This window comes from Plasmodium gonderi (assembly GCF_002157705.1).
Source record: "Plasmodium gonderi DNA, contig: Chr08, whole genome shotgun sequence".
Taxonomy (NCBI): Eukaryota; Apicomplexa; class Aconoidasida; order Haemosporida; family Plasmodiidae; genus Plasmodium; species Plasmodium gonderi.
In genome coordinates, this window is record NW_021628933.1 from 207,012 (window position 1) to 221,026 (window position 14,015).

General features: G+C 30.1%; 5 protein-coding genes across 5 annotated transcripts; 1 reads left to right on the top strand and 4 right to left on the bottom strand.

Annotated features, from left to right (window-relative positions):
• Window positions 1-134: 134 nt before the first annotated feature.
• On the bottom strand, window positions 135-2,480 carry PGO_080370 (methionine--tRNA ligase; the record flags this gene model as incomplete). Its single annotated transcript, XM_028687261.1, has 1 exon — window positions 135-2,480. The coding sequence occupies one exon, from the start codon at window positions 2,478-2,480 to the stop codon at window positions 135-137; it is 2,346 nt and encodes a 781-aa protein (XP_028543062.1).
• A 1,328-nt stretch (window positions 2,481-3,808) lies between these two features.
• PGO_080380 (hypothetical protein, conserved) lies at window positions 3,809-7,450 on the top strand (the record flags this gene model as incomplete). Its single annotated transcript, XM_028687262.1, has 1 exon — window positions 3,809-7,450. One exon carries the CDS (start codon window positions 3,809-3,811, stop codon window positions 7,448-7,450), a length of 3,642 nt encoding a protein of 1,213 aa, XP_028543063.1.
• A 331-nt stretch (window positions 7,451-7,781) lies between these two features.
• On the bottom strand, window positions 7,782-8,332 carry PGO_080390 (hypothetical protein; the record flags this gene model as incomplete). The annotated part of the gene is made up of 3 exons (XM_028687263.1): window positions 7,782-7,823; window positions 8,100-8,147; window positions 8,264-8,332. 3 exons carry the CDS (start codon window positions 8,330-8,332, stop codon window positions 7,782-7,784), a joined length of 159 nt encoding a protein of 52 aa, XP_028543064.1.
• Window positions 8,333-8,954: 622 nt separating this feature from the next.
• On the bottom strand, window positions 8,955-10,545 carry PGO_080400 (hypothetical protein, conserved; the record flags this gene model as incomplete). The annotated part of the gene is made up of 2 exons (XM_028687264.1): window positions 8,955-9,831; window positions 10,466-10,545. 2 exons carry the CDS (start codon window positions 10,543-10,545, stop codon window positions 8,955-8,957), a joined length of 957 nt encoding a protein of 318 aa, XP_028543065.1.
• A 681-nt stretch (window positions 10,546-11,226) lies between these two features.
• On the bottom strand, window positions 11,227-13,491 carry PGO_080410 (conserved Plasmodium protein, unknown function; the record flags this gene model as incomplete). Its single annotated transcript, XM_028687265.1, has 2 exons — window positions 11,227-12,098; window positions 13,482-13,491. 2 exons carry the CDS (start codon window positions 13,489-13,491, stop codon window positions 11,227-11,229), a joined length of 882 nt encoding a protein of 293 aa, XP_028543066.1.
• Window positions 13,492-14,015: the final 524 nt, after the last annotated feature.

Below are 14,015 nucleotides of genomic sequence, written 5' to 3' on the forward strand. Positions count from 1 at the left end.
AAAAATCATACAAAAATTTTATATAGAAGAATGCTTCTCCAACAGTTTCTTCTGCTATGGTATTGGGTTGGGTAACGATAATCTGCATTGCATTCTGTTCTAAATATGGGGGAATGAAGAAATGTAATAAATTCTCAAACAATCTTTATCAATTTAGTTAACACAAATTTCTCGGTTGGGTTATCCAACATGTCCAAAGTAATAATCCCTTGGGGAGAGATATTCAAACCAATATTCTGAAAAATGGCTACAGAGGTACGAGGTATAATGGGGTGTAAGAAAACGGAAAAAAATTTTATGCATTCCAAAGTTTCATAAATGATTTTATTAAACTTAATTGAATCTTTTGTATAATTCCATGGCTCCCTATGAACGAAAAATTTATTCACCTTCTTTATGAGTGTCATTAAATTTTCAAGAAAAAGAGGATATTCGAAATTATGAATTAAAGTGATTAATTTCGTTTTGACATTTTCACATTCACGTAAAATGGTATAATGAAAAAAATCATTTTCTTCAATTTTGAAAATATATTCATAACTATTATCAAGACAAAGGGAAACAACTCGGTATAGTAAATTCCCGATATTATTTCGAACAAAAAGTTGAAAAGATTCTAAATGTGTTTCTTTAAAATTTTTATCTTCATAAATGTTTCCACTACCAAAGAAGTAAAGGCGAATAATATCTGGTTCATATTTTTTTAAAATATCAAATGGACTAATCACATTACCTACACTTTTTGACATTTTGACATTCTCGCTTTTTAATAACCCATGACATAATATTTTTTGTGGAAATTTTAAATTCAAACTTTTCAATAAACAAATATAAAAAATTGCATGAAATTTTAAAATATCTTTTCCAATAATTTGCACAAATGGATTCCATTCCTTTTCAAAAATGTTAGAAACAGTGCAATCACTTTTATTTATTTTGTTGGAATGATGCCACCCATTATTCCCATTTGTGTCATTGCAATGGTTTGAACCACGCATCTCGTCGTGAACACTATCATCATCATCCTCCTCCTCACTACACTGTTGCTTTTTCTCCACCATACTGAGAATATCTTCGTGTGAACACACAATTTCTTCATCTTCCATATCTAGCTGGTTGGAAGCGAGAGAAGATTTGTAAGAGGATGCGGGTTTACATGCCGATACTGAACTGCACGTACTTCTGGCATCATCTGACTCGAGCTGAATATGTTCGCTTTTTCTAACTAGCCTTTTCTTCTTAACTTTGTATAGAACAGAAGATACATAAGACAGAAGTGCATCAAACCATACATATATAGTGCCCTTCTGTTCATTCGGTATATTTATTCCCCATTTAGTGTTATACCTACTTATACAAATATTTTTCAAATCATTTTTTATGAAATGAAGAATATCTTTCTGTAAGTAGGTGGGGTAGATAACCGATTTATTATGTTGATAAAAATGAATTAAAAAATTTTGAAACTTTAGAATATTAAAAAAGTAGCAATTTTCTTCTTCAATGTATATAACATTAGGATTATTTATTTTATTTTTTTTTTTTAATTCGAAATCGTTCAGATATTTTTCTTCATTAATGTCGTAATATCCTTTATATACATCTTTGTATATATAGCCATTTTGAATTAAATAATTCCAAACACACTGTACAAAACTTTTGTGGAATTTGTTTGATGTTCTATAAAATATGTCAGTATGCACATATAACTTCTCATTCATCATTTTGTAATAATTACACATATTATTAATATGTTCAATACTTCTTATATTCATTTCTTTTGATTTTTTTTCAATTTTTAAGCCATGTTCATCCATTCCAGAAAATAAAACAACTTTGAACTTGTCTCTTTTCTTACATTCCCATTTTAAGAATCGACATATTGTATCACTCAGGATGTTGCAGTATGCATGTCCTATGTGTGGCTTGTCATTTCCGTAGTACACGGGCGTGCTAACAAAGGCTACTCCGTTTGCTTTTCCACCATTTACCTCTCCAACATTTGCTTCTCCACCATTTGCTTTCCCACCATTTGCCTCTCCACCCTTGTCACATTTATTCGGTGTATTAATCAAACCCTTTGTATCTTTCTCCGTGCTATCACTCAGATTAAGTTCTACTGATGATGCCTCACAAAGATTATTCAATTGTGTGTATTTCTTCTTTAAGTACCCTTTTTCTGTATTTCCAAATGTTAGTTTCTTATCTTGCACATGGGCATTGCTGTATCCAAAAGGTATGTAATCTTTGCCAATCCTTACGTATGCATCACGATATTTACATCTTCTCTTCAGATTTACTTTTCTCAATTTTTTTGTTGCTTCTTTCAATGGGATGTGTTTTAAAGACCATGGTGAAAGGTCAATTTGGTTCACGTTGATAAACGAATAGCAGAAATGTTTATTACTTGTCTTGAATGTATTTATGAGTAACACACTTATGAGGATTATTATTTTAATGGTGGATGGGATCGATTTCATAATTCTGTTCAGAAGTTTAAATGGGCGTATTAATGGTAACAAAAAAAAAAAAAAAAAAGGAACACCTTGCACTCTTAGCACCACACGAAACCGCACATTCGGTTACCTTGTTATATCACTTTGTTATTTTGCTTCTACATCTATTTGCTTCGCTTCTACATCTACTTCCTTCGCTTCTACATCTATTTGCTTCGCTTCTACATCTACTTCCTTCGCTTCTACTTCTATTTGTTTTGCTTCTATTTTGTTTTGGCTTTTTCAAGCGTTCCCTCAAAATCGGGGGTTTCCAATATACCGTGGTGCTTCATGCCTGTGGAGAAGAAATACAAAAATAAAAACTACCAGCTAGCCAAACTCAGAAAATAAAATATATAGAAATAATTGTGCATGCTGTGAGCTATGAACTATGTATTGCAAAAAAGGTATGGGGTTAGAAGTGGGTTTTTCGCCTTTTCCTCTTCTTGCCATAAAAGCTGTTGAAACTACTCTTCTGTCATGTATTTATTCAAAAATAAGTTCTCCCCTCTTGAGCGTTTTTTTTTTTTTTTTCCATTTTTTTATACAAATATGCTCTGAAAAAAAAAAAAAAAAAAAAAAAATCTTTTTTAATTTTGTTTTTTTTTTTTTTTTTTTTTTTTTTTTTTTTTTTTTTTTTTTTTTTTTTTTTTTTTTTTTTTTTTTTTTTTTTTTTTTTTCTTTTTTTTCTCCTTCCCTTTTCTTTTTATTTTTTTTTTTATTTTTTTCTTCTTTTTTTTTTTCTTTTTTTTTTTTTTCTCCGTTTTTGCTATTTTGTTCACCATTGTTTTTCCATATATTTCTCCCTTTTTTTGGGAGACGTCACTATGTTTGTTCATTTTTCCGATAAAATGGAAATCATAAACACTGTAATGTAAATAAAAATATATGCAAAAACTAGCCAAAGGATTGATTCTCAATTTTTGTTGTGGGGGTGAGAAATATATATATGTATATACCACCTTTTGCTATTTCCACATTTAAAACGTTTTCATGATATTTTTTTTTTTTATGAACATTTTTCTACAAATTTTTTTTTTTGTGCATCCCCTTAGCCGTTTCTACCATGCAGTTGTGTTAGGTCACAAATATCCAGAAGCAATTGCAAACGATGTAACAAATCCTGTATACATATGTGAATACATGCACATGTACATACGTACTGCATACATAATACACAGATATATACCTGCAGGGAGCACGCATAGTGACACGTACAGATCGTCACACAGACCTATCTACATTCAGAAAACACAACGGCTTCTTCTTCATAGGGCCTGGGCCTTGCCAAATTTCTCCAAATTTATGAAAAAATGAAAATTCGAAATCCAAAAGGGAAAAGAAAAATAACCTCACTAAACGAACTATATGAACTGGAATATGTAAAAAAAGAAAAAAAAAAAAAACTAAAACAACTGAGTACATTTAGAAGGAAAAAGAGTGAAGAACAAGTGGAAGAAACACATAAAGAAAACAATAAAAAAAAAGAAAAAGTTAACTACTTATTACTTGAAGAGTACAAAAAATTGAAGAAACTCGAGGAGCCGCTTCAAAAAAAGGATAAATTATTAAATCCCCCGGAGACAAAAAATAATTCAGCACATGCAACTTTTTTGGACATTTTGAAAAAAAAAGAACAACAATATGAGGAAAGTGATTCTAAAAATGGACTCATAAATGGACGTATAAATGGATGCATAAATGGATGCATAAATGGATGCAAAAATGGATGCAAAAATGGATGCAAAAATGGATGCAAAAATTCCCATGTGGGCAGTGCCCATTCCTGTGGATACCCTCCTTTAGATAATTCCAAAGAGGGAAAATTTGCCGAAGAAGACATTGTGAAGAATATCCAAAAAAAAAAAAAACCTACAGAAATGACTTCACACTCTGGAAACACAAATTTAAAAGCAGATACACAAAATAATGTGGACTATATTTATATGTCTTTTTTAATAAAAGCTATAAAAAATCAAAGGAAAAGAGAAAGCAAAAGAAGAAGCAATTTCCATATGTCAGACAATTACGGATTTGCAAAAAATGCAAATCCATGGGGAAACACACGGGATGATAAAATAGTTAGCAATCGCGAAGGTTCGAGGCATAGTAATAGCCATGTGGATCCCAATTCGAGCCGTTCCAATTCGCGCAGTTCCAGTTCGAGCCGTTCCAACCAGAATAACCCCCATGTGGAAAGAACCGATCACAATTTGAGCTACTGCATCCTGTACAAAGCTAAAAGCATTTTTAAAAATTACTCAAACGAGTCATACAAATTGTGTGAAAATAAAATGGACTATTTTTTCACCTTTTGCAAAAATGTAGACGATAATTTTATGCACAAATTTTTTGAAAAAAAAGTAAATAGAATTGAAAAGGCCGATGAATTAAGAAAGAAAAAGAAAAACGAAACCATTGAAGAGTCCTATGTGACTTCCAATTTATTTTTGGAAACCAACATTTTCAGAGTTCAACATTCGACAGAGGATAATGAAAGAAGAGAAGAAAAAAAAAAAAAAAACACACACGAATTATTTACAAACAAAGATGTCGAAGTGGATGGAGAGTTTTTTTGCAATGTCCAAATTAAACCCTTTTTCTTTTCAACTTATCATGAAAGAAATTACATAACCAATTATCTCTTGCACATACTTGACACAACCCCACATTCCATTCTGCACAGTGAGAACTACTATAATCTATACGAACCTATAGTCTTGCATTTGAAAAATTATCTTGAATCCTTTGAACACCCCATTGCATACTTTAACAAAGACATATACAGATACCTCAGGGAGTATTACGATGGTGGAACAATGCAGATTGGAATTCCAGAAATTGGGGACTATGATCCAAGCGTGCAGCATAGGGAAAATGACAAAAAGCCTCCAATTGACACAAAGTCTCCAATTGACACAAAGTCTCCAATTGACACAAAGCCTCCAATTGACACAAAGCCTCCAATTGACACAAAGCCTCCATTTGACAAAATTTTGAGTAACGAGTGCAAAGAAGAATCGAAGAAGAAGCATGAGAACAAAAAAAAAAAAACGTGGGACTTGTCAAATATCATGCATGATGAAGAACTTAAGAGCTACTTTCACTATATCAATTCCTATGTCGATGTTTTGTACTCGAATCAAAATATTCTGAACAACCATTTTATAAGGTTGCTAAATAGTGTACACTATTTAAACCACTTAAAGAAAAGGATGAAAAGAAAAAAATATATAAAAAAAAAAATTGAAAAATTAGAAAAATCACAACACGTGGAAAAAGAAAACGTTCAAATAAAAGAAGAATTGTGTGATGAAAGTTTTGCGAAGCCCAAAATTCTCATCCTATGTGGGCTCAGACACATAGCCAAAGAGTACATCGAATTAATTATTAACTTGTTGACCCCTACGGAGATCAGAAATAAAAATAGATTTATTGACGAATATGATATAACCATAGATGAAAAAAAAAACATGAAAGAAATTTTTTTGAAAAAAAAAAAAAACATTGATTATATAAATTTGTATAAAGGTAATAACGATGATTGTTTCAGGTTAGGGATTAAGCTACTTGATGATGAAAAAAAAATACAACTCTACAGTCCATTTTATGACAGTGATATTTTAGTATGTTCACCCCTAGGTTTGGATATAATAATCAAGGAAAATCATGAAGCTATGCATGACAATAACACTGCTGGTCTATCAAGTGATGAATATTCTTCCGATGAAAATGCATGGGGATATGCAGGAAAAAGTAACAATCGAAGAAAAAATAATCGTACCAAAGATAATGCTACTACACACAAGTCTCAAAAATATACAAATCAGAAAAATAAAAAAAAAAAACTTTACGAATACGATTTTTTATCATCCATCGAAATTTTAGTTATAGACCAAGCTGATATCATATTAATGCAAAATATATTGACATTAAAAAATGTGCTCAATTTTGTGAACAAACCATTGCTAAGATGGGGAAATGCAAATATTAACCGAATCCCCAAATATGTAATAAATGGATATGTGAAGAATTATAGACAAACTATAATTACTGCCAGTATATTAGACACAAATTTTATTTCTTTAATTCAGGGGGGATGTAATTACAGGGGGTTCCTAAAACTTTTTATCGGTGGTGGAGAAATGGAAACAGAGAAAGGAGACCAAACGGGCAGAGAGAAAGGAGACCAAACGGGCAGAGAGAAAGGAGACCAAACGGGTAGAGATAAAGAATTCCAAACGGGTAGAGATAAAGAATTCCAAACGGGTAGAGATAAAGAAATCCAAACGGATATAAATAAAGGAGTCGAAAAGGAAATAAAAATGTGGAACGAAAAACCAATTGGCAATGGAATCGACACAAACCATCACGGTGGAAGTAATTTAAATCCCCTAAGTGGGAACGTCTTGCTAAGCATAAGAAATCATTATAACACAAATCAGTATTTTAAAAAAATCGAATGTGATAACATTGTCCAAATGGAAGAGAGCATCATACAATTTTTTTCAACAAACGTAATTGATATCCTGATGAATATTAAGCAGCTCCTTATTTTTTTACCTACCTATATTGAATACATTCGAATATATGAAATTTTAAAAAAAAATGATATTTCTTTTAAAGGTGTTAATGAATATACAAATGAAAAAAAAATTGTAAAAATTCAGAAATTATTTAAATTTGGAAGAATAAATATTCTATTAGTTACAGGACGTTTAATGTTTTATGAAAGGTGCACCTTCAAAGGGGCTAACCATGTCATCTTCTTTTCTCCCCCCAAATTTATTTTTATGTATTATGAATTAATTAAAAATTTAACACCCTCATCTAATTCTTCATCCATTTGTTATTATACAAAATATCACACGTATGAGTTGGAACGAATTGTAGGACAAAAACTTGCTGTGCAGTTGATGAGAGAAAAATCGGGGAAAATTACACTCTTTAAGTGATCAGATAAACAATAGGACGCAGGTTTGCAAGGGCATAGGAAAGTTCTACGTGCACGGAACAGTGTGCATAAAGATATAAAGAGAAAGGAGAATATATGGAAAAAAAATGAAAGAACGGAAGAAAAAAAAAAAAAAAAAAGGCAGAAAAAATGAAGGAAAAAAAAGCATATCTGCCTTAGCCACACCCCTACGAGGTTTCGTTCACACTTTATCCACTTGAAAGGTCCATTTTTTTTGCACCATAAGGTGAACTATTCATTTTGGTTGATTTTAGGCAGATTTTACAAAAAAAAGGGGGGGGGGGGAAAGGAAAAAAAAAACGCTCTACATTTCATTGATTATTTTCCAGTGAATATCCATACTTAGACTTTTTCTGTAACAAAAAGGAAAGGTGAAAATTTTAATAATTTTAAATATGTGCAGTGTGTTGTTCTTCATTGTGACTTGACCGGAATATACATATATATGTACATTAACATGTACAGGCATATGATTTTTTTTTTTTTTTTTTTTTTTTTTTTTTTTTCGCAATGTTAAGTCTCTTTCCACCTTCAGCTCTTTCCTTTTTTTTTTCCTTTTCCTTTTCTTTTTTTTTTTTTTTTTTTTTTTTTGTTTACATTTGCACCTACCCCAAAATGTTCCATTTTACCAATTCACCATAGAACTCAATTTCCAGATCTTCAAGTTTGGACACCATCTTAAAGATAAAAAATGTGCACACATGTGTGAGTGTTAATTAAGACAAATTAAGGGATGAAGGAAAAAAAAAAAAAAAAAAAAAAAAAAAGAATTAGCTATTTCTCCTTTACATACCTTTTGCGCTTTCGCTAGCTGCAGATCATAATCTGACAATATTACTTTTTCACCTGAACGTTCATTCATTTTGTATATTTCAATGATTGTGTATATAAAAAACCAGAAAATAAAAAAAAGTAAAATAAAATAAAATGGAAAAATAAGAATAAGAGTAGGAATAATAAATGGTCCTATTCCACAAAAAGAGGTAATATATTAGGTATATCCAAAATGAAAGATAAAAAAAAAAAAAAAAAAAAAAAAAAAAAAAAAGGTACCTACAATGATGATATATTTTTCTTCCCCTTCGCAAATATGGCTCAAAAAGTTGAAAGGAAAATCTGATGCAAAAAAGCTACAACAGTTATATTGAAATAAGGTAGGTCAGACAAAATATGAAATAATGTGGGGGGAAAAAAACTAAAATGAAATAGTAGAATTAAAATAATGTTAGCAATAAGTGTGGGTAGCCATGTAAAGAGTAATTAAAAAAAAAAATAAATTTAAAAGGAAAAACATAATTCTAAGATATGCTCACAAACCACACACACGCATGTGTAAACTGTAGGACAAGGGGGAGGGGAAAAAAAAAAATACTAGAAGAACTTACTAAATAAGGATCCAATACATACATACGTACCACCTCTTTGTATCCATTCGACAGGTCATGAGAACTTATTTAATAACTGCTTATCTCAGAGAGGAAAAGTTAAAACTCAAAAAGGGTAGACAACTGTATGGCATCCATGTCATGTTTGTCATCATTTTGCATGTTAAAAATTCTAATAAAATTAATATTCTTACATAAAATATGGTGAAAATTTTTTAAACTTTGCAAATTTACCTCTTTTATTAATATATTTATTAGTTTTTTTTTTCTTCTGCAATTGTTAAAATACTCTGAGAATAAATTAATCATCACATAATCATCATCAATTAAATTTTTTTCTTTTCCTTTTTTTGTCTTGTTAAGTACATCATTATCCAAGCTAGTGGGATTTTTTTTCAAATAAAAATCGTTTAAAAAATTATTCAGTTTAGAAATAAAATCTTTTTTGGAATACATTTTATGTTTGTCTATGTATCTTTCTATAGTTACAATTTTGTTAACATAAGAATTGACCTCTTTATCTCCTAAGTATACATTATGTTTTTCTACACATCCTACATTCAAATCTATGCCTTTAATAATATCATTTATTCTATTGTTCCATCTAGAAAGTTGTGAATTATTATACAAATGAAACATCAAGAAAGCGTTATCAAATTTTGTTTTTATTTTTTTTTTTCCCTTTGTTCTTTCATTATTATGACTTAAGTTAATTGAGGAGTAATTCTCTAGCACATATTGAGTGAAAAAGTTACTATCTCCTTTCAGCGTTTTTAAAATAACTAAACACAAATTAATGAATTTTTCAATGTTTCTTTTAGATTTGTCTAATCTTTGAATGTTGTTAATTTCTGTGTCCCTTCTTTCTCCTATGTTTACGCCAACACACTCTTTAATTTTGTCAAAAGAGTAGTATAAATTGAATATCAAAATTTTGAACAGAACATTGATAAGGGATTTTATTCCCTTTTCAAATCTATGAAAGAGGTTGTGGTTGGGGAACAGGAAGCAGTGATGTCCATGCCTACGTACATGTACAGAAATGGGTTCACTAATAGGTACTGCAATAGGTGCAATAATAGGTTCCATAATAGGTACAATAATACGTGCACAAATATGCCCATGGCATGGAAGCACTTCCTCATCCCAAGAAAAAAAACCTCATACAGAATTCAAAGCCGACATAATTCCACCCTACATCGTGCATTTATTCATTTAACAGAAATATGCGCTCACAAAGAAACATTAAAAGTGTTGAAAAAAAAAAAAAAAAAAAAAAAAAAAACATTACATTGCATAGTATAGTATAGCACTGCATTGACTATATATTGTCACAACTTATTCCACTTTTTTCATTTTTCCAAGGGTAAACAAATGAACAATGCATTTTTGAGTATCTATAATCATCATGTCATAATTGCACATGACAATAAGTTTCACTCCCGTGTGAACATATATAGAAGACTTTTTTTTTTTTTTTTTTTTTTTTTTTCTTTTTATACCCTTTATGAACAATGTTCTTATTTTCCATTTTTCCCTCTCACTTTCGTTCTTCCCCATTAGCACGTGTCATCAGTTGGTTGAACTTGAATGATAGTCGATTGGAAGACGCTGCTGGATGGTCATTCTGACAAAATAAGGAAATATGTGCGCGATAAAGTGTAGTGAAGTTGTTGTTTAAAGGACACATGAAGAGTGGAATGGCACACACTTGTGCTAATTTGATAGCATAATCACATATATATATATATATATATATATATATATATATATATATATATATACATAAACACACACGCTAATGTAAACGCAAATGCACACAAATTTACAGGATACAAATTTATATGTCTTATTAAAAAAGATGCCAGTTTGCTAAGTTTCACTTAAATTTTCACTATGTTCTGCTCAAGGATGAAAAAGACCCCTTATTCGCGTAGGAAGAAGGGTCCATCAAAAGCAGATAAAAAAAAAAGTAAATGCTGAATCATGCATATTTTTATTCATACACACATCCCTGTGTGAGTAACATCTTGCACTCTCACTTACATAAACCCAAAGGAGAAAAGTAATACTGTGAACTGCAGGTCGTCACTGATTTTGTATACTCTTTTTTTTTTTTAGCAGATATGCATAATTAAATGATACATCCCCAGTTTGTATATTCATCTACATACAAGAAGGAGAAAAAAAAAAAAATTCTACCTTTAGTGTAGAAAAATGGAAATTCAAAGACTTGCAAAATTTGCTAATATGCCAATTTACCAACACTGCTGTGCACTCCGTGTGAAGCAGAAATGAAGGGGAAAAAAAAAAAAAAAAAAAAGTTTCATTTATGCGAGTTGGATATATTTTTTTCCATTATATACATACTTCAACTATGAGACAATCTTATAGACGGTAAATTGTAATAATAATGAGGTGTTAATGGTAATAAGGTGTATGCATTTGAAAACGAGTCTATCTTGAGCACTTCATCTTTTTCTATAACATAAGTATCATATGGGTAATTTACTGGTATTATGTCGTTATGGGAGAAATAGTTTGAGGGAATTTTTTTTTTTAAATTGTTACGAGTGTGTTTAAAGTACGTATAACCTTTTGAAATTTCACAATGTGTAATGTATTTTGCTGAATTTTCTTCTTTGTGTGGCACGAATTTTATTTCTCTTTTTACTTCTCTTTTTATTTCTCTTTTTACTTCTCTTTTTATTTCTCTTTTTATTTCTCTTTTTATTTTCCCTTTATTATTATTGGTAATGCTCTTACACTTATAATGTGTGCATAATTTGAAAAAAAAAAATTTCAATAACTTCTTCACGTGTAAATTTGCTATTGCCTCAATTTTTATTATTCCATATATTTTTTTAAATCCTTTGAAAAATTTAAGTCTTCCATTATTCTCCTTAACATGTTTCTTCCTTTTAGATTTACAATATAATTCGTTAAATAATTTAACAAAATTTGACTTGATGTTTCGTTCTATATGCCACAACTTAATGCAATCATTTTGTTTTGCGTCCGATTTTAGTTTGTCCCTAATTTGGTTTTTGTCCCTAACTTGATTTTTGTCCCTAACTTGGTTTTTGTCACTAATTTTTATTTTATCAAATGCATATCTTAGCAAGATTTTATGGCTAAAGGCTTTGTTAAGAATTTCGATTCCTCTTCCTGTTTTGAGTGTACTCATAACTAGTTCTTTCCCTTCCTCAAATGTTAGGAAACGTTTTCTCAATTTCGCGCTAACTTTTAACAGGGGGGAAAATCGTCAAATGTTTGGGAAATAAAAAAAATGAAACGTGAAAAAATGTGAAGAAATGTGAAGAAACGTGAAAAAGTGTGAAGAAACGTGAAAAAGTGTGAAGAAACGTGAAAAAATGTGAAAAAATGTGAAAAAGTGTGAAAAAATGTGAAAAAAAAAATATGAATAAACAAATTTGCTTGAGTCTACTCCTTTGAACACATCCACACTATGTCACTTAAGAAGACGTGAGACGAAAAATTGGGTAGCGTACATGCAATTCACATATACAATGTGGAAATGTATGTAGAACTCATGATGGTGCATATATAACTCACGACAGCCTCTGTACACACACACACACACATACCTGTGGTGTATCCTCTAGGGTTCAGAACTCCTTCCATGTCTTGTGTCTTTTTTCGATTTCAAGTCATTTGAAGTTTTTCTAATTGGTTTTTCACCTCAAGGAAGTATTATATATTTCCACACTTGTATGTACATGAAATTCAACTTTGTTTACTTTTCCCATTTTATAAATTGAAAATACTGTTTAAAACTGCTCAGATTAAATCTCTACATAACATGCTTAACTTTAGGTATTTTAAAAAATTGTATCCAAAAGTGAAAGATCGAGAGACAGAAAAATGTGGTAAAATTTGGGTCATTTATTCTCACATGGATGAAAAAAAGGACACAGGCGTGGATATAAAAATTGGACAGAAATTTCAAAAATTATAAAATGGAAAAAAAAAAAAAAAAAAAAAGGTCATTCCATTAGCAAAGCCATGTATATTGTGTTAATCTTTTTTCTTTTTTTTCTTTTTTTTCTTTTTTTTCTTTTTTTTCTTTTTTTTCTTTTTTTCCCCCTTTTTTTTTTTTCCTTAATTTTCCCTTTTCTCGTGTCCCTTTATACATTATAAAAGTTTTACTCATTTTTTACGTTATGATTTATCGTTTTTTTGGAGTTGAAGGATAAAAAAAAAAAAAAATTCAGTTTTCTTCTACACACAACACATGCAACTTTGTTCGAGGTTTGCAATATTCACATGATTGTCTTACATAAATGAACATGTGGTAAAGACTCAATGCAGATAAAAAATAAATAAAAATATATACATAGGTACGTACGTACGTATATATATATATATATATATATATATATATATATATGTAATATGCTCATGGGATGGCCTGCATGGGAAGGAAATTCCTTGCTTGAGAATAAATGCATGCACACATATGTGAGTAGTGTATATATATGTACAAATTTTCTAAAAATAAACTCCACCATTTAATGCATCTTTGTATTCCTCATTAAAAATACAAAAAAAAATTTCATTCTGCGCCAAAATATGTCTCCCTTTTTTCGCTACTCACCAAACGACATCTCTCCATGCGTGTATACGAATTGTATGCTTTTAAAATTTTTGGAAAAAAAAATGTTTACTTTCAACTTACAAATAATATACGTTATTAGAAAAAAAAAAATAAAATAAATAAATAAATAGCCTTGCTTGTGTTTGATTTCTCAGTTATGAATCAAATCGTGTACAAAAACAAAAACAGAGTTTACATAATTTAGCGAGAAAATATCCCATGTCATTATTCTCCCATCTGCTTTAACAAAATAAATGTTTCCAGTTTTGAAATTACCACCCCTCCTCCTCCTCCCACTTTCTTTATTTAAACCAATGATTTCAATTTTAAAGATTCCTTTTCATATCTGGAGTTTTTTTAAAACATCTCTTCACTAACCACAAAAGAATAAGGAGTTACGTTTGACACTCCATTTTATATACTTATCCACATTTTGTGCATAAAAATGAATCCCCTTTTCTCTGGTACTGCATTTTAACTGCTTAACACGTGCTATACATATATGTATTTTCCATAATTTGAATAATCTTTTCATTTTTCTT